At 47.5% G+C, this 27,312-nt stretch overlaps 1 protein-coding gene across 2 annotated transcripts; it reads left to right on the plus strand.

The window, feature by feature from the left end:
* The first annotated feature begins 3,566 nt into the window (after positions 1 to 3,566).
* Positions 3,567 to 27,060, plus strand: creb3l1 (cAMP responsive element binding protein 3-like 1). 2 transcript variants are annotated; one of them, XM_062471551.1, is made up of 12 exons: positions 3,567 to 3,903; positions 12,072 to 12,279; positions 15,027 to 15,181; positions 15,494 to 15,578; positions 18,003 to 18,160; positions 18,304 to 18,453; positions 18,653 to 18,711; positions 19,374 to 19,442; positions 22,350 to 22,449; positions 22,766 to 22,898; positions 23,417 to 23,660; positions 24,375 to 27,060. In XM_062471551.1, exons 1-12 carry the CDS (start codon positions 3,802 to 3,804, stop codon positions 24,406 to 24,408), a joined length of 1,497 nt encoding a protein of 498 aa, XP_062327535.1. In that variant the 5' UTR covers positions 3,567 to 3,801; the 3' UTR covers positions 24,409 to 27,060. The 2 variants fall into 2 exon arrangements, with proteins under 2 accessions (XP_062327535.1, XP_062327536.1); XM_062471552.1 differs by lacking the exons at positions 22,766 to 22,898; positions 24,375 to 27,060 and having other exon boundaries at positions 23,417 to 23,628.
* Positions 27,061 to 27,312: the final 252 nt, after the last annotated feature.

The raw sequence follows: 27,312 nt of genomic DNA on the forward strand, positions 1-27,312 counted from the left end.
GAAGTTCCATGAGAGGAGCAGAAGTGTTCTCTTTCTCGGTCTCCAAAGAAACAGAAATGTACAGATAATTGGCATGATTAGAGATATTAATATCTAGCATTTACTCACATGGCTCCCTCCCTGGTGGATAGATGTTTTATGGAAAACTAAAACAAAAAAGAGATGGAGGACATTAGTGTGAGTTGCTGTGCTGACTGTCCAGACAGTTTATGGACATACTGGCGGGCTACAATAACAATACAAAAACTGTGTTTCCATTTCTGCTTTGATCAGATAATCAGATGTACTCTTCTGACTGGATTCTCTCTCTTCCTCCTTCCTCCTTCTTTCTCTTGCAGTCCCCCTTTATGACAATCCCAGGTGTGTGTTTCTCAGAGTCAAGTTTCCTCTTGTTATTACATAAGAGCCAGGCTGTAATTACATAATCAGAGGCTGTCCTATGGATCCTGGGGAGACAGGGCAGGTAGAAGCTCTGAGGGTTTGTTTGAGTTTAGGCCTGTGTGTGTCTTTGTGTGTTTGCGCATATGTGTGGCTGTGTGTGTGTGCTTCAGTGTGTATGTTTGTGTCTGTGCGTGTGTGTTTCTATTTGTCAGATCTGCAAAGTTAAAGAAGATAATTTAAGGTTCTCTGGTGGAGGCTACTCCAGCTGCCTCTCCTGTAGTCTGTGTTTCAGACAAAGATAGTGGCTGGCAGCTGTTGTGACAGAGACACAACCAATGACCTTTACACTGCTCTGTAAAACCTACTGAAGAGAGAGGAAACGAGAGGATAGAGGACCAAAGCGAGGGAATGAAAAAGGGAGAGTGATGGGAAGAGAGAGAAAGGGGGCAAGAAGAGAGATAAAAAGAGAGATAGAAAGAGAGATAGAAAGACAGACAGAGATTTAGATTGGTGAGGGAGCAGGAGGACTTGGGAAGGTTATATTCCTCCAGGTGAGTTGATATTGAAAGGTCAACCGTATACTAAAGGATGTCTCTCTCTGTTACCCTCCCCCTTCCAATCAGGAAATGCTGCTTACAATCTTTAACACGATACTGCTACCTTGTAAAATAATAGGTTCCCCTGTGTTCCTGTCTGCGCAGCCAAAAGCGAGCCAAATGACCTTGTTAGCTACCTGCATAAGAACACGGGAGCCTTTCATCTATAGTAGCAGCCTATTAAACAGCTTCAGCTGCTTTGATTCTGATTTGACACCCATGGTAACAGGGTGAGAGGTCGTCAAGGCAACCCCAGGAAGGGTTTATGGTCAAGTCTCCCACCGCGTATCATCTGCTCCTGTGATGGGCGGAGTTTATGACCATAGGGAGGGGGGGGCGGGAGCGGGAGAGGGAGTCAGGGGGTTAAGAGAGGCAGGGGAAGGTTGCTGTGCTGGGAGGAGGCAACAGGGGGGAGAGATGGATGAGGCTGAGAGACATTTCAAAGACCAGAGCCAGTAAAAGACCTGAGGTGGTCATTTAAACCAGAGCTGGCAGCCAGCTCCAGGCCTGGTATCTGAGTGGTCCATGGCACTTTGTTTTATCTACCACCAGTAGCACGGAGGAAGCTGGATGGAGAAGTGGAGAAGATGGTGGAAGAATGAAAGATGCAGGAAAACAGATCTGGGTCTTGGTGTAAGCTTGGTATGATCTAGACTGGGTCTGGGACTGGGACTGGGTCTGGGTCTGGGTCTAGGTCTGGTGCAGCCCGGTCTGGGTCTGGAACTGGGTCAGGGTAGGTAGCATAGCTTCCATTTATTTCCATTTTGAAACAATTAAGTATAATAAGCTAATTTAGGAAGAAGATGACAGTCAGTAGAAACCACACACAAACAAACCAGACACACTCACACACACCTGAAAATAAACCAGTGTCCAGATGGACTCATCAGGGTGTTATTGATGAGTCATTCCTTCCCCCAGGACAGAGATGGAACACAGCAGACCAGGGTTGTAATGGCCACAAGTCTTTATACTCCAAGAGCTATTGAGATGAAATTCACCTTTTTATGTAGTTTTGGTTAAGTGGGTATACTGTGTATCCTTCAGAAGTGTGTTAACTCATTGTATACATCTCCTATTGATTGAGCAAATGGAAGAGTGGTAAACTGGACAGTTTTTTAATATTAACCAAATCTGCACGAATTGCACTTATTTCACTCATGGGTTACATTAGAGCAATAATGGTCAAAGTAAAATGTCTTCTGGCCTTCACCACTGTGTACTACAACCCTCTCAACATGCAGAGGAGGAATGAAGGGAGCAGGTTCATCCACTACCTGAGAGTTTAGACCATCTCCAATTTCCAGTGTTGGGTATCTCTGAATTTGGTTTCTTAATGCTACACTGTAGCAATGCTACACGTGTCAGGCGAAAGTGTTGTGTATCGCTGACTAGGTTTTTCCAAACTAGGCCAAATGTGTGGCCTGGGGCAGAGGAGAGGGAGAGATGGAAGAAGAGATAGAGCAAGAGAGAGAGAGAAGAGAGGAAGATGTGAAGGGAGAGGAGACGAAAAGATAAAGGGACTAAAGAGGGATAGGAGAGGGAATGTCGTAGAAGGTGTAGAGTAAGAATAAGAGAGAGGAAAGAGATAAAGGAGGAGACATAGAAAATGTATCAGTAGGGAGGAGGGTGACGATGGAAGGACAATTACCAGGATTAGGTGTGTGTAGAAACCCCTGCCTCCAGCAGTCAGCTTGATGGGAAGAATGCGGCTATACTGTATGTTTCCTCTGCTGAAAGCCTGCAGCTCTGTGGAAGTGACAAGCTGCAATGTCAGTGTCAGTCTGATACGCATAGCTACTCTGTGATTAGACAGGTAGAGTAATGACTGGGTTCACCCAGAGCTCCTCAGGGTGTGAGTGTGTGCATGTGTGTGTGAGTGTCTATGGTCTGTGTGTAATTGTGTAATTGTGAGTATGTGTGTCGGCATGGTGTTTGTGTATAATAGGTTCTGGGGGTTAGAGCAATGACAACTTGGTTCACCACAGCAGTATATCAATGCAGACAGAAAGGATAGGTTCTTTTGGCAGACACGCTCTATTTTCTCTCTCTCTCCCCTATTCCCTTCTTCTCTCTGTCTGACTCTTCCCAATCATCATTCACTCTCTTCTCATCACCACTATCACGGCGATGCTAAACTAGCATTCTCCCTAACCACAGCAGCCCCAGCACACTCTTGATGTCTTTATCTCACTCTATGTCTTCCTGTCCTCTGCTGTGGCCCCTCACAGCCGCTGCAACGCGAAGGAAAGCTCTGCACACACTCCAAGGATCACTGTAGAACCCTCCAGGTATCCCACCATGGTTTCGAGCCCTAAGCCAACGGCGGCAGCACAACAGCAGGTGAAAATAAAACCGTAGCCTACTAATTTCTTTGGCCAAAATGACGAGACAATAGCCGATTGGTGTAGCTAAAGAGTTGATCGTCTCTCGGTCAGAAGGATACAATGGTTGCTGGCTCTTTAAAAGAAGGAAAGATGGGCGGGGTTTGACGTCTGAGTTTTGGAAAAGGGGGCGGTGCCCTCATGAATATGAATCATCAGATGTTTCCTTAGAGACAGAGCGCTCTTGGATGTCAGTGATTTGATGAACCAGCGAGGAGACCTCGCAGCGTAACGCATACTAATCTATCGTCATATTTATTTTAGCCAAGATTGTGACAAGGAAAACTAACTTCGAATACACATTAGCAAAACAAGAAAAACTAGTAAAAAACAACTGCTGACAAGGTGTTTCAAGCCTAAAGATAAGATTTCCGATATTAAATCTTTTTTAAATTATTTTTTATAATATCTCATTGAAGTGGATCATCCTAACAGCACGCATGGACACCATCATGGACAGTTTTGGGTCGGAGAAACTTTTCCCCAGCGCCAACCTGTTGGACCTTGAGGATCTGAATGAAGGCGATTTTCTCAACAATGTAGTAAGAACACCTAACACTAATCGTCAGTCATGCATGTGCATTTTTCTATTTCCAGATATTGGGTAATAGCTTACACATGAAAGAATGATGACTATTGTATCATTTGTAGTAACCCTTCATTCATCAAATTGTAACCACAGTCAACGGTGCGTATTAACGCCGATAACTGCATCGTCTGCAGCACTCAGTAAATAGTCTCAGCCCGTTCTTCCTACGTCAGAACCAGATGCCGGCTCCGTCGCATGTGCGTCTGAAATGCAATGTAAACAGCAAGAGGGCACGTTACTTTACGGTAGATTTGCTCAGCTGTGTAAATCGAGCAGTATTTCCTAACCCTGCCGGATCTCGGGTGGGCGTGTTAGTTTGCCGTGATCCTGGATCCTGCATCCGGTTCAGGTCATCAATGAGCCCTTTACCAGGCTGTGACAGGTTAAGTATCAATATAGGAGAGGTGGTCAGACGATTACAATAGAATTAATCAAATTCAGTGTTGTCACTTGGAATAACACGTTTGTAAACGGTTAATCAAGCATGAATGAAACCATCACAAACCATACATAATTCCATTTTATCCATGACATTTTACCCATCTTAAAAAAGGACACCAGTTTATGTGCGAGCAGTATGCATGCATGCAGAGTATATGCGTGTGTTGAACAGACATAGGTCAGTGTTGTATTGCTGTTAGGGAAGTGTGGTAAGCAGTCTGGAACGGATTCATAGTGGGGTTTAAATTCATTCCCCTATGACTCATACTCAGAAGAAAGAGTGGAAGGGGGGTGGGGGGTTTGACGAAAGAGAGTGATGAAGAGGGAGAGAGAAAATTATAGAGGGTTGGGGGAGAGAGAGAGAGTCCAAAGTGAAATACTTCATAACATAATCTCATAAAAAAGACCAGACTCAGACCGGACCAGACCTGACCAGACCCAAACCCATGCTCAGGCCCGGACCCAGACCCGGACCCAGACCCGGACCCAGACCCAGTCTCAGTCCCAGACTAGACCCAGCCCAGATACAGCCAGATGTATTTTCCACTCCAGAAGCTGAATGATTGAGAGTATATGGTCTGAAATGTGGACCAGACTGTCCTCCAGGATGTCAATGGGTCTATAGTGTGATAAAGGTCCCAGGTGGCCCAGAGCTGTAGACCACCATACCACAGCTTCTAGGGGTCTGCACTGGCTAGCCCCTCTGTGTGAGGCTGGCTAGCAGCAAACCTGAATAGAGGAATTGTGAGGCACATCTGAGTTTGACAGAAAAGGGCAAGGAGAACACTGAGCTGTGTATAGGTGTGTGCATGTGTGTGTGCTGGGAAAAGTATGGCTGAGTGATGCTGTGGGTAGGTAGGGGTAGCTTAGGGTGGGGTTTTACGGCACAGTTAGGCTGTTTGCTTTTACTGATTATCATGGGATATAAATAGACCAGCTGGGTCATTTAAAGAATCGCTACTGTTTAGGCCTTTTTGTGCTGCTTGGTATATATAATCAGGAATGCTGGCTGACGCAGACTTGTTTGACAGCCTATGTGTGTGTCATCTCAGCTGTGTGAGTGTCCAGCACACCTGGCTCCCAGCAGGTGATGGTGCTCCCAGGTGACGGGATGCGACCGGGCATGTCAAGAAGGAGGAAAAGAGGAGGGGGACAACATTCCTTGCCTACAGCCTCCCAGGTTCCTACAGGGCCTGTGCCTCATATGAAGCTGCTGTGAGGCCAGACCAGGGTGGGGTTGTGGCCGTAGCCTCTATAATAATACAGGAACACAACAACCTGTGTTCAGGTAGCCACTTGGCATGTCGTAGCGCAGCTGTGTGCCGAGAGCCTGTCCCTATCTGTGGTGCTGATAGTCTGCACTGGCTGGACAGAGTCCCACACATCTCTCTCATGTCAGTATCCCCTCTGGTGGTTTCACACTTTTCTGTGATCCCAGCCAGGTCTTAGGGCATTCAAACCAGTGGAGACATCCTGGCAGGCAACCCTACACACCCTGAGTTAACCCCCAAGCGTCTCTGGATTGTCTGCTATTGACAGCAGAATAGAGAACGTGATGCGCCTACGTCAACTGTGAAAGGTCAGGTATGCGTTGTAAGGTATTGTTATGCGTCTCCCTTTTTTCCTCCTACTCCACCTCTCTTTCTGCTCCACCTGCCAGTACCAAGTCCAACACAGGAGGTGTGGACACCGCACACCCATACACACACATATCCAACACACACTCAACATACACACACACACACATACGGAATGAACCAAAGCCTGTGATACCTGGTAGGTGGGATACATTGGGTGAGCGTGAGCTGTCAGAGTCGGCAGCTTGTCTCTCTCTGATAGCCCAGCCTGCTTATCTGCTGTCTCAGGAAGCAAACAGAATAACCTAACACTGGCAGCTGCAGTTTCCAGCTCCCAGATATTTAGTTCTCAAGGAACGCCGATATCAAGTTGTAAATAATTTGGCAGTTGTTTTTGCACTCCCACAGCTAAACACAGTTGTGTTTAGCTGTGGGAGGATCCAGCCCAGTATTGCAGACATGCACCACCTCTCTATCTCTTTGGCTTGGTCTCTCTCCTCCAACACACCTCCCTGTCTCAGATGGTTGCTTCCCATGGACTTTTGCTCAGCAGGCAAGAATCTGTTGTTCATTTTCTTTAAGAACGGACAATACACGTTAATGAACATCATCACCCATGGTCAAAGCACATGAGCACAGACAAATATTAAACAATGACAAAATCACTTTGAATGATGCCAGCATGTTTGATTGTCCAGTCTGTTTTATACATTTGGAGAAATAGTTGAGAGATGTTATATTCCTTAGTTCTGTGTTGCAGGTAGTAGTGTTGCAGGTATGTGCTGCCCGCTGACTGTCCAAAGAAACGTTTTCTATATGGCATTTTACAATCCCCTTTGGTAGAAGCTTTGGTAGATGAGTCTGGATTTTGTTTAATTTATTCATTGAGCGGGGGGGGGGGGGGGGGGAGACCATGCATAAGTTAATACACAAGTAAAAATTCAGCAAATGTTTAGAATGAAATGTCATAAACATTTTAACATTTACATTTTCTAAGAAGGTTTGACACCTCAAATCTGACACTAACTAGCTAACTAATTGACTAACTAACCTGGTTTCAACCCTACAGCTTGTAGGACTCTGGCCTACACAGCTCTCTACATGGCTCGCTGTTCCCTTGGTGACAGCTGAAAGTTCAGCCAGTGTTCAAAATTTATTTATTCATCTGTTGCTGCATAAATGTCTGTGGAAAAGTTACCTTAAAGTGTTTGAATCATGTCTCTTGTGTGTGTGTGTGTGTGTGTGTGTGTGTGTGTGTGTGTGAGAGAGAGAGAGAGAGAGAGAGAGAGAGAGAGAGAGAGAGAGAGAGAGAGAGAGAGAGAGAGAGAGAGAGAGAGAGAGAGAGCAGTGTGTGTGACTGTGGGCCAGAGGAAGACAGGAAGAGGAGAACACATTGTCTGGAACACATTGTTAGGATGGAGGTTGGAATGATAGAGAAAGGGAGAGGCAGAGAAAGGCAGAGAGAGCAAAGAGAGGCGGTACAGTTCTCACTGTCTCAATGTCATATTAATACAACACTATAGGAGAGAGACCTGAAAGACCTGTAGACCTGATACACCCAGACATTCCACATTCCACATAGATGTCACCTTGATGGGAATGAGTCTTTGCTGAGCTGGTTTTTAGACCCACCTCTCTGTTTTTCCACACAGAACCCAAACACAGACTAGGTCATGCTGAGGCTCCGATGTTCGGGAAGGAAAGTTAGACAAAGAGCTAGAAAGAGTCCGAGAAGTGGAGGCAGGAGATCAGAGAGGGGTGGGGGTGGGGGTTGGGTGGAACTGTAGGTCGCTCTGCAGCGACCACAGCAAAGGGAGTCTTCCTCTGTGGACTAGACCTTCAGAGAGAATTCCCCCCATACCCACACTAACCTCAAGCAAACCCTAACCCATTACTCTCTCCCCCCACCCTCCCAATCTGACCATAACCACCAGATGCTGAAAGTAGGGTTTTCATGGCCGTCAGGCAGCCCTGGTGACACAGCAGCCTGTCTGACCAGTGGGGGTCAGGGTAAGTTGTGACCCAACGACCCCCCCTCCCCCCCTCAATTTGTCAAAGAGATGAAGTAGGTCAGTTCACAGAAGGGGCAAACCAGTATCTGCTGACTCAGGATCAGTTCAAAAGGAGAGCAGGTGAAAGACGATGATGCTGCTTGAGTTTAGCTCACGCGTCTGAGAGGAAGAGTTCTGGCTGCATTCTGCTGCCATACATAATTCAGACAGACGCACTCCAACCTCTGTCAGGGCCCCAGCAGCGACTCTTACTCTGAAGAGCGCTTGTATACTTCCATGTCTCCCAGAGTGACACGACCGACAGTGAACAGTGCTCATATCTCCAGCGGTCTCTCCAGTGTAGTTTCTCTCTTGCACAGCCAGCAGTATGTGTTTATACTGTTGTTACTGTTTGTAGTTCTGTGTTTCTTGGAAGTTCTCCTCCTCATAGCGTCCTTCAGCAGGAAGAAAGGAGTGCTGCCAGCCTCCTGAGGCCATCAGGTGCACACACACACACGCATGCACACATACACACACACATGCACACACATACCACACATACACACATTCAGGTGCACTGAGTTCGGAGTAATAACTGTGCACAGAATTTGTGTGAGTATGAGCGTGTGCATGTGCGTGCTATTAAGATCTTCCTATCTGGCAGTACTTGGTTGTAGTTGTGGAGATGTGAGTGTGTTACTAAACTGACTGTGACAAGGCTGAGGTCAGACCAGGGCAGACAGGAGGACTACAGACTAATAATGATAATGAGAACCATATTTCCATTTTATATATTTATATATTTTCCTTTTAATTTCTTGTAGTGAATATAAATTATTGTGCTATTTTCATGTTGGTTTGTGTTGTTATATACTGTTCTTCAGACGTGCTTTAAAAAAAATCATATTCAATTATCCCACTAGGAAACCTAGAACTAGTTCTGTGTCTTATCTTTTATTTACTTTGGCCTTCAGTTTATCCTCAGTTAGAAGGAAAACCCCCACCACTGAAATGTGTTTCTCACCTTTTCTCTCAGTCCGGCTCTTTCTCTCTGTCTCTTTTCTTCCTTTTCTCCCACTCTCTCACTCTTTCACCCTCTCTACTCTTCTCCCCCGCCTCTCTTCCTCTCTCTCATTCTCTCTTTCACTCTTCTCTCACATCTGAGCTGCATAATGTTCATTCCAAAGACTTTCTTGGCTTGAAACTTTTATTGGTTGATTTATTTTTCCCTTTACAGACATCTCTTTCTCCCTCCTTCTTTTTCTCGGTCTCTTTCTTTTCTGTGCCGCTCATAGCTGCACCATGCGAGCCTTGCACTCCAGTTTTCCTCTCCCTGAGCGCCTGGCTAATTTGCATGCTTGACTCTGATTGGTCGTAGAGTTGACTGAGTTTTTGAATCTGGGAAAGGAATGTGAAGCAGCTCAGCAGTCTTACAGAAGAGCTGGCTGGCGACACACACACACACACACACACACACACATACATAAATACATACAGTACATACACACAAAGATAGATAGATAAAGGTGTTCCTACAGAACGGCAGCTCTAACTACAGTGCTTCACCTACTCGGGAGGTCTGCATGTCAGCACGTCCTTCCTCTCGCTTCTTCTTTCTCATCTCTTCCATCTCTCCCTTCCCCTTTCTCCCAACCTCAGAGAGGTTTAATGAGAGGGTGTCCAGAGTAGGAATCAACCCCCCGCCCCATTGGCCCCTTCCCCTGTCAGTGACTTCCAGACCTATACCACCTGAGACATAGAGAAACACCTGGGACTGGGACCACCTTTCTGCTCCTCCTCTCCTTCTCCCTCTCTTCTGTGTTTCCCAAACACCATAATTTACACAATCCTCCTCTCCTCTCCTCTCCTCTCTCCCCAGACAGAGTCAGACAGAAAGACAGACAGACAGACAGACAGACAGACAGACAGGACTTCCCCAGGTGTATAATTGTTGTCTACAGAAAGCAGTATAATTACACCCCACCATGACCACCAATAACATGACAGATCTCACTGATTAAGACAGAGAGACAATTGTGTGTGTTTGAGTGTCTGTGTATGTATGTATGTATGTATGTATGTGTGTGTGTGTGTGTTACTCAAGTGTGCAAAGCCACCCACAACAACTACAGAGTGTTTAAATGATGATTGAGGGGTGCTCCCCAGGCAGCAGGCTGTCTGTTCTACCCTGCTTCTGTTTCTTGCGGTCGCGGTGCCTCCAGTGAGGAGGGTGGGGTCCTGCTCCACGTTCTGACCCACATTGCACAGCAGATTGCTCTGCCTGTTTAAATGGTCCGTCTCTGTTTAAAGAGCTATTTAAGAACTGTGGTGAAGAATAGGTCTCTGTGTCTCTAACCTGCTCCCCCGCACCCCTGAGGAGAGGGGTGGGGGATGGAGAAAGAGAGTAGGAGAGGAGTTGAATTTGGGGAAAGTGTTTGTAAGAACAGAGAGGGAGAGAGAAAATGAGTGGTTTGGAGGAGGTGGTCAGAGGGGGGAGACTGGCTGTATCTTCAATGAGTCTGTAATTACATCAGCATGAATTGCGTCACTCTCTCTCTCTGCTTGGAGTAGCAGAATGAACCTTAGACACAACCCAGCTCCCCAAAACACACACATGCACACACACGCACAGTCGGACACACAGACATACACACACGTGATACACCAGCTGCTAGATACTCTGCTAAAACCAAGCGGGCCTGGTCACCCAGCCAGCCCAGGTCTCTCTCTATTTATCCTTTACCCTCAGTACACAACAGAAACCTGGGAGGAACCCAGGAGGAACCTCCCTAAACTGATGAAAGGGACTGGGTGAGAATGTTTATATTGTTGTGCACGCAGTCTAGTCTGTGAGGCCTACTGCTGACAATGGCAACCGTCATTTAAGAACCGTGATTGACCAGGATGGAGTTCCCAGAATGCAACTCCCTTTAAATATATTCTCCTTGGCCCCATCCTATCAGCTGCCAGCTTGGTGTCCTGCATTCCGCTGGGAAACATGCTTCACACAATGTGTGTTGAGTGCTGAGGACACTTAGTACACAAGGTGTGACTCAGGACCTGTAAACTCAGCACATGCATTGACAGCTGGGCACATTTCTTGCCAAATTTCTAGCCACACCCCCTCACACTCCCTTCTTCTGCAAATGTAAATACACCGTCCTTTATTCACTGTCAAATAATGTCCCAGGCACCGATATCCTACACACACACCTACACACCTGTATCCTACACACACACACAACTGCATCCTAGACACAACTATACACACTTGGATCCTGTAGATACCCACACACACACCCACACCCCCACACACACACACACACACACACACACACACACACACACACGCACACACACACACACACACGCACACACACACACACACACACACACACACACACGTGTCTTGGTCTAAGACTAATGGTCATAGGTCACAGATTCTCAGCTGCTACAGATTAATTCAAATAAAATTATGTTTCAATGTGTGGTATTTTAAGGAATGTGATTCACAGTGCAAAGGGAATTACCAATACCCTTAGATATCAACACTCAGTTCTATAACAAAATAGTTCTGCAAGGAACAGGTTGCATAAGAGTGGAGTTCTGCAAGGATAGGGTTGAATAGGTTAGGGTTCCTTAAAGATATCATTTGATATAGCAACCTCCAAGGCAAGGGTTCTATACAGTATTCGATTACAGTTCAGTTGCATTATGCTGTGTTAGCAGAGTTGTGTCATGCTGTGGACCAGTGGGGGTTCAGGGAGCCATTCTGCTCCTGGAGGGGCTTAGAGAACATGTTTCACTCAACATCTCCTGGAGGCTGGTTAGAGCTGGAGCACGCCGCCACAACAATGACTCAGAGTTGTCTGCAGGAGTGGAAACATTGACTGATAGAGGCTCCAGGGGTCTCGGGACTCAAGCAAAGATGATATGACTCACATTATACACACGCACACAACCACACACACACACACACACACACACACACACACACAGAAAGGCCTGTCTTTTCACTGAGATGTCACTAATAGACAACTATTGCGGGTACTGCAGCTATGTCCATGCATTTGTCCTCACGCCCATTCCTCTCTCCCCCCTCTCTCCTGCAGCCATTCTCCGAACAGATGGAGGACTTCTCCAGTGTGCTGTTCAGCAGCTTCTTTGATGAGGGGCTGTTGGCAGAGCGAGGCCCCCTGCTAGCCATAGACATGGACCAGCCCCCCAGCCCAGACATCCAGGCCGAGCACAGCTACTCCTTCAGCGGAGACTCTGCCCCCCAAAGCCCCTCCATGTCAATCAAGATGGACGAGGACGAAGGTGAGAGTGAGGGGTTCTGTATCTTCTGTGGTCTGGTCTGGGAGGACTTCTGTGCCTGCCCGGATGTCCTCTCCTGGGGTTCTGGATCATCGTGACAGCCTGGGTTAGCTCTTTTCTGGATGGAAATAATTGTAACAGCCTGGATTGGGTCAACATGTCTTTTGTTTTCCGTTCTGGTTTGGTCACATCAGGCTAAGCCACGATAAACTAATGAGATAAAGATGAGAAGGTGTTTGTTGTTAGTAGACTTGGAGCTTGGTGTCTCACTGAGAACAACTCATTATCCATCAGTAGGACCACTGGGGCCACAAGGTCCTGACTTCCTGTACGTGTTTCATTCCAGAACACTTTATATCAATTTAGAAACATGCCTACTGACTTTGATCCCATCAAGTCTTTCATGACAAAGACGCATGGTCTTTGACATATGATCATTTTCAGCTGGGGGGTCTGGTCCTCAGTCTCTCTAAGTTATCTCTATCTTCAAACTATCTTCTCTCGAGCTTCTCTATCTAGCTCCCCTGATCTAATCTCTGTCCTGCATTCTCCCTGTGTTCTGTGACGGGTTCTCCATTCCTGCCCTATCTCCTGGTGATCCTGCTCCACACACAGAACCGCTGAGAACAGCTGAGCTTACTGAGCACGCTCCAGCGAGGCCCTGCCTACCCAGCATAGGCAGTCCAGGAAGTCTGGGGATTCCAGGCATGCAGCCAACACACACACATACACACACACATACACACACGCATACACACACACTTACACACTTATCATTCATACACACACTCATACACACATAGTTATGCACTCATAGACCAGAAAACACACGTGCACACACACACGCACACACACCCACACACACGCACACACACACACACACACACACACACACACACACACACACACACACACACACACACACACACACACACACACAAGCACACATGCTCTGACAAGCCAGTGGCTTGGGCAGCCCTTGCTGTGACTCCAAGCTGAAAATGTTTCTCTTCTGTCTCTGTTGCTGGAAGCCAAAGGAAAAAGAGCCGTCAATAAAAAAGTAAAAAGAAGCTCTGCTTTCCAGTTCAGACAGACAGCCAGGGGAGAGGGGGAAGGGGGAGTAAGGGAGAAGGGGGAGTGCACGGGGGAAAGGAGTGAGAGTGGAGGCTAGGCCCATAACATTTCTTGGCTCACTGGGAAAATTGCATCACACAGTTGAGGACAGACTCATGGAGGTTTGACTGTTGGCTAGTGGCTTTGGGGGCTATGGACTACATATTAGGTTGGAATTGTGTGTGTGTGTGTTTGTTAAGGGAGTGTAGACTCCATGTGGGTCAGATCCACGCTGCTATCACCAGGAATGGAAGAATGCAGTAAATGTGTGGAGAAACTGTGACTGTATAGGAAGGTCACCCTGCAGTTACACAGTCTTTCCATCCCTAGGGTATGGGGGGGGCTCTTTACTAGCCCCCCCCCTTCTGAGTGTTAAACAAACATCAAACCAACTCAAAGTTAAACAGTCAGCAGGAGGAGAGAGTGGTAGGAGGAGGAGGAGAGAGGGAGGAGGGGATGAAGAGGAGAAAGGGTTTGGAAAAGGCGGATAGAGGGATAGGAGAAGGGGAGGGGTGCGAGGGGTGCGAGGAGGAGAGAGGGGTATACTTTCCTCTTGGCTGTAAACTTCAAAGTCAAACCTTAGGAGGGGTGACGCACAGCATTATGGGTACAGTAGGCCATGCTGGAGTAATCGTGTCTTTTCCAGCTGAGCCAATCAGCTCCAGAGTAGGCATGTGTGTGAGTGTGTGTGTGTGTGCTTATTGAACCCTTAGTTAGAGGCTGAAAAGACTGACGTCTGTTCAGATCCCCTACTGTTGGGGAGAGTCTGAGGACATGAAATCCCTAGTGAGAAAAGAATGTGTGTGTTTGTGTGTGTGTTTACTTCTTGCTTGTAATCAGCATCCTGCTGTTTCCTTTTCCTTCTTCTTTTCCTCCCCTGCTCTCGCCCCTCCCCATCTTCTCCACCTCAGTCTGTGTTGTGTTAGTTAGCAAGACATGAAAGAAGGAACCGTTACCTTTATAACCCTGGAGAAGGGTTGTTCAGCAAGCTTCTCTCCTTTCCTCTCCTCCTATGTTCTTCCTTTCATGCTCTCCTCTTCCTCTCCTCTTCCTCTCCTCTTCCTCTCCTCTTCCTCTCCTCTTCCTCTCCTCTCCTCTCCTCTTCCTCTCCTCTTCCTCTTCCTCTTCCTCTCCTCTCCTCTTCCTATTCCCCTTCCTCTCCTCTCCTCTCTATGCCACTCCACTCCTCTCCTGCTGTGTGTGTTATTAGCAGACAGGATCTTGTATAGAAGGCAGCTCCAGGCTCCGACATAGTGGGGGCGGAGGGTCAGGTGGTCCGTGTTAGTAGGGAGTCATAAAGAAGGTCCACTCTGGAGATGTGCGTCACTCCCACTGACACACTCGCACGCACGCACACACACACACATACACACACACGCACACACGCACACCACAAGCTGAACCTGACTCCCCAGAAGTAGGCATGGATCAAGCCGTGCCTTGCCATCTATTCATCTACAAACCCTAACCCCTGAGGCCTAACTCCTAAACCATAACCCCTAATCCTGACCCCTAACCCATAATCCCACAAGAATGCTCATACCTGCCTATATAGGATTTGTCCAGAACTTTTAAAAAGCGACATCTGATGTGATTGCGTATCAACCTCCACCTCTCCCTCTATCTCTCCTCTGCAGAGTTCGAGGGCATGTGGAACTTCAGCCAGGACCTAACTGCCATCTTGGTGAAGCAGGAGCCAGGAGGTCACGGACCGGAGCCTCATGCAGCAGGCCCCGCCACCCAGCCCCTCACCCTGGCCCCACCCCCCCACAGGAGCACCCCCCAGGATCCGGTGAGAAAGACAGCCTCAGTTTAAGACAGTTTACGCTGCAGGTTTCAGGAAAACACAGATAGAAGCCTGCAGTTTACTGACACAGTGAAACAGCTGAGAAAAGAGAGGGAGAGCTCAAACTTTGGAGTCCAGAAGTAAAAAAAAATAAAAAGGAACATATGTGGAGATTCCTGTGTTTGTAGGGCTGGCTGGAGGAGACCACACTCACGATGGACTCCTGCTGGACCCTCAGTGAAGCTAGTGCATATGTTGTTGCCTTGTTTGTCTGTTATCTTGTTGTTTACCTGTCTGTTGGTTGCTTTGTGGGATTAGAGTTGCAGAGACGCTGGTGCGAGTGCTGTCCCCACCATTAAGGCTGAGCCTGGAGAGAACAACCAGTTCCTCAACATACCAACAGGTGGGAAACAACCGTCTGTCAAATCAAACGCTACCCATCCCCAGATGAAACAACACTGCTTTGGCTCTCTAAATGGCCTTCAGTATCAGTAGGATTAGAGAGGACGAAAGTTTATCTTAACTTCCTAGAGAGTAATCACAGCTGGCTGTGGCTGCTGCGGTTTATTTATACCATCAGTTCCTCCCATTCCTCACTGTTGTCTGGTTGTGTGTGTTTCTGTGTGTGTTTGTGACCAATAGAATGACAAGTGTGCCTGAATGGTTCACAGGTGGCTAATGTAAATGTTAAGTATGTGCGTGTGTGTTAGTGCAAGCATTGTTTATTTTGTGTAGGCCTTCTTTGTCTAAATGCTGTGTGTGCCTGTGTCCATGTGTTTGCATTTTGCATTCTGGTAAGTGTTGTCTGTGTACTTGTGTTGTGTTAGTGTTGAGTGTCTGTGTGTGTGTGTTTATTTATGTGTGTGTGTGTTGGATGCAGAATTGAGTAGAGACCAGTGTGCGTCACAGTGATCTGTTACTCGGTTACCCACGCCTCCACCTGAGACCACTCCAACATGCTCTCTCTCTTTCCATCTCTCTCTGTCTCCCACCATCTCTCACTCTACCTTTTTATTCTTTCTCTGTACCTCCCTCTATCTCCTTCTCCTTACCTCCCTCCATTGCTCTGTCTCTACCTTCCTTCTGTCTTTCTTTCTACCTCCATCCATCTGTCCATATCTGTACTTCCCTCCCTCCCTCCATCTCTCTCTCTATCTCCATCTCTCTCTCTGTCTCCCTCACTCTCTCTCTGTCTGCCTTCAGAGAAGGAGAATATGAAGAATATTAATAGTAACAATATTAAGATAATTTTATATGCTCACTTATATTTACTAGGGCAAACCTGTTAGCAGTGGTTTTGAAAGATGAAATATTACTGCAGTGCCATATTAATGAGTGTGTAATTAATCTATAACACAGACAGCAGTGGGTGTGTAATGACCTGTGATGGTAAATGTTATTCACCTTAACTTAGTGTTGTGCGCGTGTGTGTGGGTGTGTATGTGTGAGTGTGTGTAATGACCTGTGATGGTGTGTGTTAATCTCTGCTACTGTGGACTAACAGGCAGATCATTAGAGCAGCTAAGTGGCTCTAATAATCCCCCCACACTAACGGCCCCCCTTTTCCCTTCCCCTTCATCTCATCTCTCTCTCTCTCTCTCCCTCCTTCTTACTCTCTCTGGGAGTGCTGATGAATGGACTGAAGGATTGCTGGGCTCATTCAAAGGATACAGCTCTGTGTTTAAGATGGAGGGTAAATTATGGGTTTAATATTATACATATTTGTATATGTATTACCATGGGAGCAAGAGTCAATGCTGCTGGGCGTTCATTATGATCAGTCCTTATTTCAAGTTGAACTCTATATTACGAGTGAAAAGGCGTAGGTGATAAAAGGCATCCTGCAGACAGTGTCCAGCCATCCTGGTGCGTCACACACAGTGTGGCTTTATAAAGTTTACAGTTATGGGATTCTGAACGCAGCTGTGCTAGGCATGGTGACGTCAGTCTGAAGCACCAGGGACAAAAGTGTACAGTAAAGTAGAGTGAAGTAGGGTAGAGTAGAATCAATTAGGTTAGAGTAGAGAAGAGTAAGGTGGAGTAAAGTGGAGTAGAGTAGAGGGGAATAGAGTAGACCTACCTGTAGACTATGAAGCATTTTTATTAGTCCCGGGGTTGCTAGGCAGGTCTCCATGGTGCAGTGTAATGCTTCATATGACTTCCATCTGTATCTCTATAAATCTTCCAGATAGTAACCTTAGACTAGGCCCAACTCGAATCCTAGTCCACCTCAGTCTCAGTCCCTGCCCCAGCTCAGCCTGTTCATGAAGTTCCACTAATGTCTTCATTGTGTCTGGCTGTCTGTCCCCGCACGGCCCCCTGCTCTCTTACCAGTCCTCCTCTGCCAGAAGCAACACCATCCACCATGAAGCTCTGGTCCCTGTGGACTCTGGCCCAGAACCAAGCTAAACTCAGCCCAGCCTCACAGTCTCTGGACTGGCCTAGGGCTTGCTTTGGGTTTGCCATCTCTCCCCCCCTCTATCCCTCCATCTCTAAGCCTAGCCAGCCAGTCAGTGTCACCTGTTCACTGATGGACTGGATTCAGACAGCAGCTGTAGTCTGGCTGTCCTACTGTCCGGATGGATCAGTTTCTCCCACTTTCTCTCTGTCTCCATCTCTCTCTGCCCCTCTCTCTCTCTTTGCCTCTCGCTCTGCCCTCCTCCCACCCTAACACAATGTAGGGGAGCAGGTAGCAGCAGACATTACACCAGTTTGAACCAGATCCACGTAGACAGATTATTTTCAACAGACAAAGCAGGTGTCAACCTATCTGAGCATGTCAGCTCGTCATACTAACCCCCCCCCCCCCCCCCCCACTCTATTCCAGATGACCAGCTGCAGCTGCCCCCCACCCCTCCCAGTAGCCATGGCAGTGACAGCGATGGCTCCCAGAGCCCCCACTCCCTACCCCCCTCCAGCCCCTCCCGCCTGCAGGCTCGCTCCTCCGCAGCCATCTCCACCTCCCCCCTCCTCACTGCTCCACACGTAAGTACCCTGATTCCCCCTGCCTCCCCCTTCCTTCACGTCTACCTCCCCCTCTTCCTCCCCATCCTCATGCTCCACTTGTACTCTGTCTCCTCCCTCCCTCCCCCTCCTCACTTCTTCCCCCCCCCCCCCCCTCCCTCCAGAAGCTGCAAGGAACGTCGGGCCCCCTGATGCTGACGGAGGAGGAGAAGAGGACGCTGGTTGCCGAGGGTTACCCCGTGCCCAACAAGCTCCCCCTCACCAAGACGGAGGAGAAGGCCCTGAAGAGGGTCCGACGCAAGATAAAGAACAAGGTGGGACACGCCCCTTTCTGCAATATTGGCTGTTCCTTAGCAACAGGCATTTGCGTAGTTCCATGGTTGACCTGTTTCTGTTTGTAATGTGGATTGTCCTGTGTTTCAAAGGCAGTATTTAGTAACTCTGTAGCTGTATGTGTGTGAATGTACCTGTGAGATGCGCTTCAGTTCCTCCTCTTCCCTCATCTCCTCCCAGATCTCAGCCCAAGAGAGTCGCAGGAAGAAGAAAGAGTATGTGGAATGTCTGGAGAAAAAGTGAGTAATAAAATCTTCTTTACTGTCTTTCTCACTTTCTGGACTTTTCTTTTTTCTTTTCTCTCTCTCTCTCTCTCTCTCTCTCTCTCTCTCTCTCTCTCTCTCTCTCTCTCTCTCTCTCTCTCTCTCTCTCTCTCTCTCTCTCTCTCTCTCTCTCTCTCTCTCTCTCTCTCTCTCTCTCCCTCCCTCTTTCTATCTCTCTCTGTATTTCTCTTTCTCCTTTCTCAGTCCGTTCCAACTAGTGAGAGCAAATAGCGTAGCTGAATTATTTTGCTTATTCTTAGTGAGGGCAGGTTTTTTTTTTCTGGTTATTAACGAGGGGCAATGGCATAACTCCATCATCACTGTGGTCATACAGGGTCATCTAGTTCAGCCAATTAGATAATGTGCTCCTGAAAATCCTGGAAAGGAATATTAGCATCACTGTTTCCACCCTCAACATTCATACTGCTCTGCTCTGGCCTGCTCTTCTCTCTGCACTGCTCTGCTCCCTATTCCTCTGTCCTGGCCTGCGCTGCACTGTTCTGCTGCTCTGGCTTGGCCCAGTCTGCTCTGCTCTCTGCTGCTCTGGCCTGGCCTGGCCTTTTGCACTGATCTGCTCTGCTCTGTGTGCCGGCGTGTGTTGTTGTCATGGTAACAGTGAGGTGTGTTGTTTGTGGCAGGGTGGAAAACTACAACTCAGAAAACACTGACCTGTGGAAGAAAGTGGAGACACTGGAGAGTGCCAACAGGTGAGAGGACATGGATGTGTGTGTGTACCTGTGTGTGCTTACGAGCGTGTGTTTTTGAGCGTGGGCTTGTCTGTTGGGGTATGTGCGTGCATGTGTGTTTGATCAATCCTGTTTCAGCCTGTAGGGCCTAGATAGAGGTGTGTCCCCGCTGTACCAGTCCTCATTAGAGGTGAACATCCCAGAAGCAGAGCCCCAGTTATAGAGCTGTAGAAGCGGCCTGGAGGGCTGGGCCTGGAGGTCTGGAGTCTAGAAGGCTGGGCCTGGAGGCTGGGGCCAGCGTGTAATTAACCAAGGAGATGTGAGGCAGCCGACTGCAGACATGACAGCAGGCAGGGACTTTCTTGAACACGCTCTCCACTTTGGAACCCCAGGAGACCAACCACAGCCCTCCTACCATGTCAGAACCCTTGACTCAGCTCCTAGAACACTGAGAACACACACCTAGAACCCTCTGATTCAGCACCTACTGAAGAAACGCACATGCAGATATCCCAGTCTCAAAACTCCTATTAATGTTTTTTTATCACCTCGTCTCTTCCCCCGGCCCCTCTCAGGCTCAGGGGAGCTTTGTGGAGCTGTGTGGTGAGGAGGTGTGTGGTGAGGAGGTGTGTGGTGAGGAGGTGTGTGGTGAGGAGGTGTGTGGTGAGGAGGTGTGTGGTGAGGAGGTGTGTGGTGAGGGGCTGTGTGGTGATGAGGTGTGTGGTGAGGAGGTGTGTGGTGAGGAGGTGTGTGGTGATGAGGTGTGTAGTGAGGAGCTGTGTGGTGAGGAGCTGTGTGGTGAGGAGCTGTGTGGTGAGGAGGTGTGTGGTGAGGAGGTGTGTGGTGAGGAGCTGTGTGGTGAGGAGCTGTGTGGTGAGGAGGTGTGTGGTGAGGAGCTGTGTGGTGAGGAGCTGTGTGGTGAGGAGGTGTGTGGTGAGGAGGTGTGTGGTGAGAAGGTGTGTGGTGAGGAGCTGTGTGGTGATGAGGTGTGTAGTGAGGAGCTGTGTGGTGAGGAGGTGTGTGGTGAGGAGCTGTGTGGTGAGGAGGTGTGTGGTGAGGAGGTGTGTGGTGAGAAGGTGTGTGGTGAGGAGCTGTGTGGTGATGAGGTGTGTAGTGAGGAGCTGTGTGGTGAGGAGGTGTGTGGTGAGGAGCTGTGTGGTGAGGAGGTGTGTGGTGAGGAGGTGTGTGGTGAGGAGGTGTGTGGTGAGGAGGTGTGTGGTGAGGAGCTGTGTGGTGAGGAGGTGTGTGGTGAGGAGGTGTGTGGTGAGGTGCTGTGTGGTGAGGAGCTGTGTGGTGAGGAGGTGTGTGAGAGGTGTTAGGGATGTTAGGTCATGATGCATCGTGGTCATATATAACAGCTTATACCTTGTGGCCATAATGATGATGGTGGCGATGATAATTATAGAAATTAGGACAGCTTTGACGATGCTGGTGATGAAGATGACAAAGAAGAGACAATGATGATGATGACAGTGATGATGAAACCAGACCTCCTATATTGTTAAGTTAAAGTGATTCAAGTTGTGAGTTTTACTCCTCTACCAGTGTTATAATTACATCAAAACTCTATTCAAAAATTGTTCCATGATGTTTGGAGGAGCCATGTAGAGAAGCTGTCTGTCCTGATGTTAACCGTGCTGATGGCGCTCCCTTGTGGTGGAGGCTGGTAGGCTCACCCTGCAGCTGTGCTTGTGCCAGAGGAACCAGGCACTCCTGAGCCTCCCCTGCCAGTGATGTTATATGTGATCATGTTCCTGGGACCATCCGTCAGTTGAACCATACCAGTTATGGTTTGAACATCTGTTTACACTCATAGGTTGCTTGTTGATATAGCTTTAGATCAACAGGTCTGGACAGGAGTTTAGATTTACAGGAACTAATGAGAGGTGAGAGATCCAGAGAGAGAGAGAGAGGTAGAGCGACAGTGAATCAACCTTGTATGACTGAACCGTTCTGTCTTCTTAACATGCATTTATCTGTTACTTTTCTACAGTCCCCAACTTACTATGCTACTGTTGTTTTGCCATATTATTATTGTTAGACTCCTTGTTAATTGTTATGATATATATGTTAAAATGTCCATTCAATATGGACTGCTTTGGCAATACTACTCAACCTGAACTGTCATGCCAATAAAGCATACTGAACTGAACTGAGAGAGAGAGAGAGAGAGAGAGAGAGAGAGAGAGAGAGAGAGAGAGAGAGAGAGAGAGAGAGAGGAGGAATTGAGAGGGAGAAAGAGAGAGTTATGGTGTGTTTCAGTGTGTGGGTGTAGAAGAGGGTGTCTGCAAAGCCAATGGTTGCAGACAGCTATATTAGTCCTGAGCTTCACTGTACTTAGTGGTAGAGTAGGAGGAAGACACACACACAAACACACACACACACACTCACACACTCAGACACAATTGTTATACAATTCATTTGTGTAACTCTGTAGCATATTGTTAGGACTAGGGCTGGTCAGCGCTGGTGCTGGGGCTGAGGCTAGGGCTGGGGGAGGGGGAGGAGTCTTATTTAGCCAAGCAGATGTGTGATATTCCTCCTGACTCCAGCTGTATTCTAGAAACAGCCAGACAGATGGAGGAGGTTTAGTTTAAAAACAAATATTAGAGAATGAGTCAGGCATCCGTGTGTGCATGTGTGTGTGTGTTTATGACAGCTGGAACTGAGCTGGGTAGTTCAGTTAAGAGACAGAAAGAGAGGAGGCTTAAGTCCATCCAAGATGTTGTGAGTGTGTTCTGCAGATGTGTGTGAAGTGTTCTCCTGATCCTCAGCCCTCTAACACACAAGGGCCTGTGCTCTGCCCTCTAGTGACACACTTCCAAAACACCACATTTTGTCATTCAGTTTGTATAAGGTGTGTGTAACGTGTGTAAAGTGTGTTTCTAACTTGTGTATGTAACATGTGTGTAACTTGTGCCTCTACAGGTCTCTGCTGCAGCAGCTCCAGAAGCTCCAGTCTCTGGTCACAGGAAAGATTCCCCGTTCCTCCAAGATGGCCTCCACGCAGACCAGTACCTGCCTTATGGTACGCTGCCCCCACACACATACAAACACACACAGACACACGCACACACACATGCATACACACACACACACACACACATATACCTTTTTCCTGCAGATTAACCTCACAGATATTTGCACAAATCACAGTTCGGTTTTAAAATTATTAAGCTTTATAGCTGAAACCAGCTAGCAGTTAGAATCAGGCGAGCTAGATTGGGTTTGGATTGAGAAGCTCCAGCAATGCCAGGCTGTTTAGGGCATGTTGGTGTTAGTGGTGGCGGTGGTGGTGGTGGTCCTGTTCTCTGTGCTGATGGTGTGGTTCCTCTCCATGCCAGGTGGTGGTGCTGTGTTTTTTCCTGGTTCTGGGCTCCCTGGTGCCCTGTCTGCCAGAACTCTCTTCTCTGTCCCAAACCGTCAAGTCCACCTCTTCACCCCTCCCCTCGACTGACCTTTACACCACCAGCCAGGGTAGGTCACCCCCCTACGCACAAACCCTGTTTACCCAGATAGCCAAGGAAGTCCCCCACAGCCCTAACCATCTAGGGTAGATCACCCACCAGCCCTCACCTCAGACCTGGCCTCAAAAATATTTTTGTGCTTTGCCTTTCAAAGCTCCCTAGGTATAGACACAAAAACTATTTCCACTTGAAACTTCTTAAAACCCACCTGGCTGTTGAACATGCACCTGCATCAGTTACAACCCACCTAATTGTCAGCCTAGCCAAGCCCAACCCACCAATCAAAACCCACCATCTCCTCTACCCAGCCTGCCCTCCAAACAGATCAGTAATAGGGGGTAGTCATACCTGCTCATTTCTCATAGGTTGACGAGACAAATTGTTATCTTTGAGAGTCTCGTCTGTCTGTCTGTCTGTCTGTCCATCTATCTGTTTTATGCCTGAACCCTCACCAGTCTGTTCTTAACTTTGCTGTTCTAGGACGAGTGGCAGTCTCTCTTACCATACAATTCTTCTGTGTGTGTGCAGTCCGTTCCCGCAGCCTGCTCTTCCATGACGAGGGCTCCCAGATGGAGGACGGTCCCCGGAGCATCCTGAAGATGGAGGCGGAGGGCTGGGAGGGGCCAGGTCCGAGTCACACTGTCCACCACACCCACGACCATGCCCAGCAGCCCCAGACCAGCCGGTACCGGGCCCAGGCCCACGCCGATTCCCGAGACCTCAATGGAACCAGCGGCCCATTCCACCAAGAGGAGCCGCGGTTTCACAAAAGGTGAGCTGAACAGTTCAGTTTCAGATTCATCCAGAAGACTCTATTTATATAGACTCCACTCATATCATAGCAGTTTGTAGCCTAACAGCAGCACTAAACATCTGATATCTGGTTATAATACAAAATATATAATACTAAACCCAGGCCTGATCTAAAGTAGGGTGAAGTTCAGGTTTATTGTCATGTACAACGGTACTTAGGAATGGTTCGCTTGACCCGATGTTAGTTTCCTCAAGGATCACAATGACTCTTGCTTAGAGACTTGTTGCTCTTGTGGTTAGTGGTAACTGACTTAAATTTTTGTACTCACTGTGATATATTGTTTTTATTATTGTTGCTTGCTTTTTCCACAGGTACACTTGCACTTATAGCAGTTCATGTTGTTTAATTGTAACTTGTTTAACTACATGATCTTATGGTTCTTCCCTTTGGCACTTATTTTGGTTGTTCACAATGTGTGCTTCATGTTTTGGCTACTCGCAATGTTTTGTGGCTATCTCGTTGTTATGATCAGTGACCTATGCACTTTGTAAAGCTCTCTCTTGGAAGTCGCTTTGGATAAAAGCGTCTGCTAAATGAATAAATGTAAATGTTTCACAGTAACAGTAACAGTGTTTGGCAATGATGAAATCCGTGCTTGATTTGTTTAGATTTTATCCGTCTTGTGATGTCTGTCCACTGACTTATATTTCCGATTTATTTATTTTTCCTTAGAGAACTAAATCCGGACGGGGCGGAATCCTTCTAACCCTTTAGAGGCGGGGCTTCCTCCATTGACCCCTGACCCGTGACTCCTGTAGGGGTGTGGTGGCTCCATGCTGCCCCCTAGTGTCCCTAACTCTCCAACCCCTGGCATCTATCCATCCCTCTCGCCCTGCCGTACCTGACCTCTGACCTCCATCCCGCCCCTTCAGCTAACCAGCCCTCCAACCCACAGGCCCTCCAGCTTCCCCGTCCTCCCAGCCTTCCAGCCCTCCAGGACCCAGATCCTTCCAGCCTTCCAGCCCTCCAGCTCCATCCAGCAAATCTGGCCTTAAACCCTCCAGCCATTCCAGCCATCCCCTTTCAGAGAGCCCTCCCAGCCCCACATACCCCTATGTTCACACCTTGCTGTTCCATCCCTGCTGTTCCTGCCACCTTCTGTGCCCCCTACTTCCACCTGTGTCCCCCACGTCCACCTACTCGCCGACCAGCTACCCCAAGGACCTCTTCCACGCCTAGCCAACAGAGAGAAGACAGAAATAGAGGAGGAGGAGAGAAAACAGAGAGAGAAAGCAGGAGGCAAGACAGAGACCTGCACTGTAAAGCCCTACATCACTCATCCATGCCTTACCGTTGGATTTTATATGGGAGAGAGGTGAGATAGGGGGGATCTGAGTGTAATGACTAGTGTGTGTGTGTGGGTGTATGTGTGTGTGTGTGTGTATGTGAGATTGTGTAAATCTGTGAGTGTGTGTCTTGTGAAGTGGGTGAGCGTGGGTGCTCTGTGTCTGTGATTCCTGCACAGTTGCACACACTGCAAGTTTCCAAAAATACCATAAAGAGAAGAGGAGGAAGTGGAGAGCAGAGGAGAGGCAGTTTCAGGTGAAGGGTGACAGTTGTCATGACAGATCAGGTAGGATGAAGAAATAGAAAGAGTTAAGAAGGTAGAGGGAGAGTTAAAAGTAAAATATTAAAAAAATATATATATAGAAATCTTGACATCCACGTTGGGTGTCAAAAAAATCTTTAGTTATTGTCTCTCCCCTCACCCACTCCTGACTTTATGTAGAAGCCTAAAATAAAAAATAAAAAAGGAATATATTGTTGCATAAACTCCAAAGATAATCCACCAACACTTATACTCCATGCACTCAGTGCCCAACACTACCGGTCACACGCACACACACGCACACACTCACACACACACACACACACACACACACACACACACACACACACACACACAGCTTGCCATTGTATTGCACTTTTCTGGATTGTATTACAAGCTGTTGGATCAAAGTGCCTTCAATTCTGTCATCACCTGCTTTGGGCTTGTGGTCAAGTGGGTTCTTTTTGCTTTCAAACCCAAAGCTCTGTTTATGGAATCTAAATCATACAGTATGTAATATATATCCTCTGCATCAAAAAGAGCATATTTATTTTATGCAACAAAAAAAGAAAATATGTTTGTGAACATAAATTTGGATTATGATTGTCATGTTTACATGATCTTGTTTGTTTTAACTGTTAAACAGTTCCTCAGTTTTTGTATTTATTTCTGTATCAAGAAAAAAAAACGTTTTTGTATATATTGAACAGGGACAATTGATGTACATAAAAGTGAGAGGTCGCAGTTCCCCCACCCCGGGATTGCTGCCCCCCCCCCCCCCCCCTCCCCCAATCCCTCCAGGTCCATCTCTGGCAGCCTCTCTGTCTTCACTATGACCAGCCGTCTCAGAGCTGACCAGACCATGTTCCTACCAGCTGTAGACCCAGCAGCTTTATCTAAACACCTCATTATCCAGATGTGATAAAACACCCAGTGACGATCCTTGAGCCTTAATCTGAACCCAGTGCGGTAATCTACCAGTCCAATCTCCAGTCATGGCAGTACTCAGAAGCAGGAAGAAGATGTGTCAAAGAAACACATAACCTTGAGTCATGTCTGCTCTCTGCCTCTCTATATCCATCTAAACTCTCCTCTTTACCCTGTTCTTCCTCCTCATTCTTCGCATCCTTTTCATCCTCCTCCTCTTCTTCAACCCCCCTTCCTTCTTCATGCTGTGGGGAAGGGAGGGGGATAGGATCCGGAAGGTTTTCGGAAGGAGAAGCAAAGGAAGAAGGAGGGCATGTTGACCCCAGAGAGAGTGACTCATTTTGGGGATAGAGGTTGAGTGAGACAAGTTTGGAGGTCAGGCTAGGTTTACAAAAAAGATGAGACTCCCAAACCAGCCTTACTCACACACAAGTCAATTCTCCTTTAGCCTGGCCCAGCCTAACCTGGCCCAGTCTGGTCTACTCTGGTCCGGTATGGTCTGGTATGGTCCTGGAATATATCAAGGCTGCCAAACTTAAAAGGGACAGAAAACCACAATTTCACCCAGACATTCCAAATCCTCTTTGTTGTTGTTTTGCATTTGATGATGCCCTATTGTACATAACCATGACAACATGAATACTCTTGCTGTAAATAAGGGGAGGTATTTTTGTATTCTAGATGTATTTTGGTATTCACCTTGTGTTCAGGGTTGACCAGAGGAGGGGGGTGTGGGTCTCTGGCCTCTGCCCCAAATTCTCTAGCCCCCCACCCCCTGAACTGGACTTCTACATTAATCTCCTATTTAGTCTCGTAGATTTAGAATCAAGCAAAATATAAAATCTGCATCAGCAAAAAACATTGTCTTCCTCGGTTATTCTGTCTGCCTGAGTTTATTTTACATGGTTCATTTACAGTATTTACATGTAGTTCCCGGAATATCCACTAGAGGTCAACATTTGTATTTACTTTAACTGAATAACATCCATTACCTTCCTTTCTATATGTGACCAGAGCCATAGAAAAAGAGAGTTGCGACACTTCCATAGACTCCCATTGTTATCGAGGAATGCGGAAGTAAAGCGTGTCACATGCGACCTGTAGTTCCAAACATTGCATTTTCCACCGTTCAAC

Source organism: Osmerus eperlanus, chromosome 10 (assembly GCF_963692335.1).
Source record: "Osmerus eperlanus chromosome 10, fOsmEpe2.1, whole genome shotgun sequence".
NCBI classification, from domain to species: domain Eukaryota; kingdom Metazoa; phylum Chordata; class Actinopteri; order Osmeriformes; family Osmeridae; genus Osmerus; species Osmerus eperlanus.

Excerpts from the sequence above, each read along its gene's own strand:
- creb3l1 (XM_062471551.1), top strand. The coding sequence starts at position 3,802 with ATGGACACCATCATGGACAGTTTTGGGTCGGAGAAACTTTTCCCCAGC. Across the intron at positions 12,280-15,026 it reads CAAGATGGACGAGGACGAAG|AGTTCGAGGGCATGTGGAAC; the intron begins GTGAGAGTGAGG and ends TCTCCTCTGCAG. Across the intron at positions 18,454-18,652 it reads GACGCAAGATAAAGAACAAG|ATCTCAGCCCAAGAGAGTCG; the intron begins GTGGGACACGCC and ends ATCTCCTCCCAG.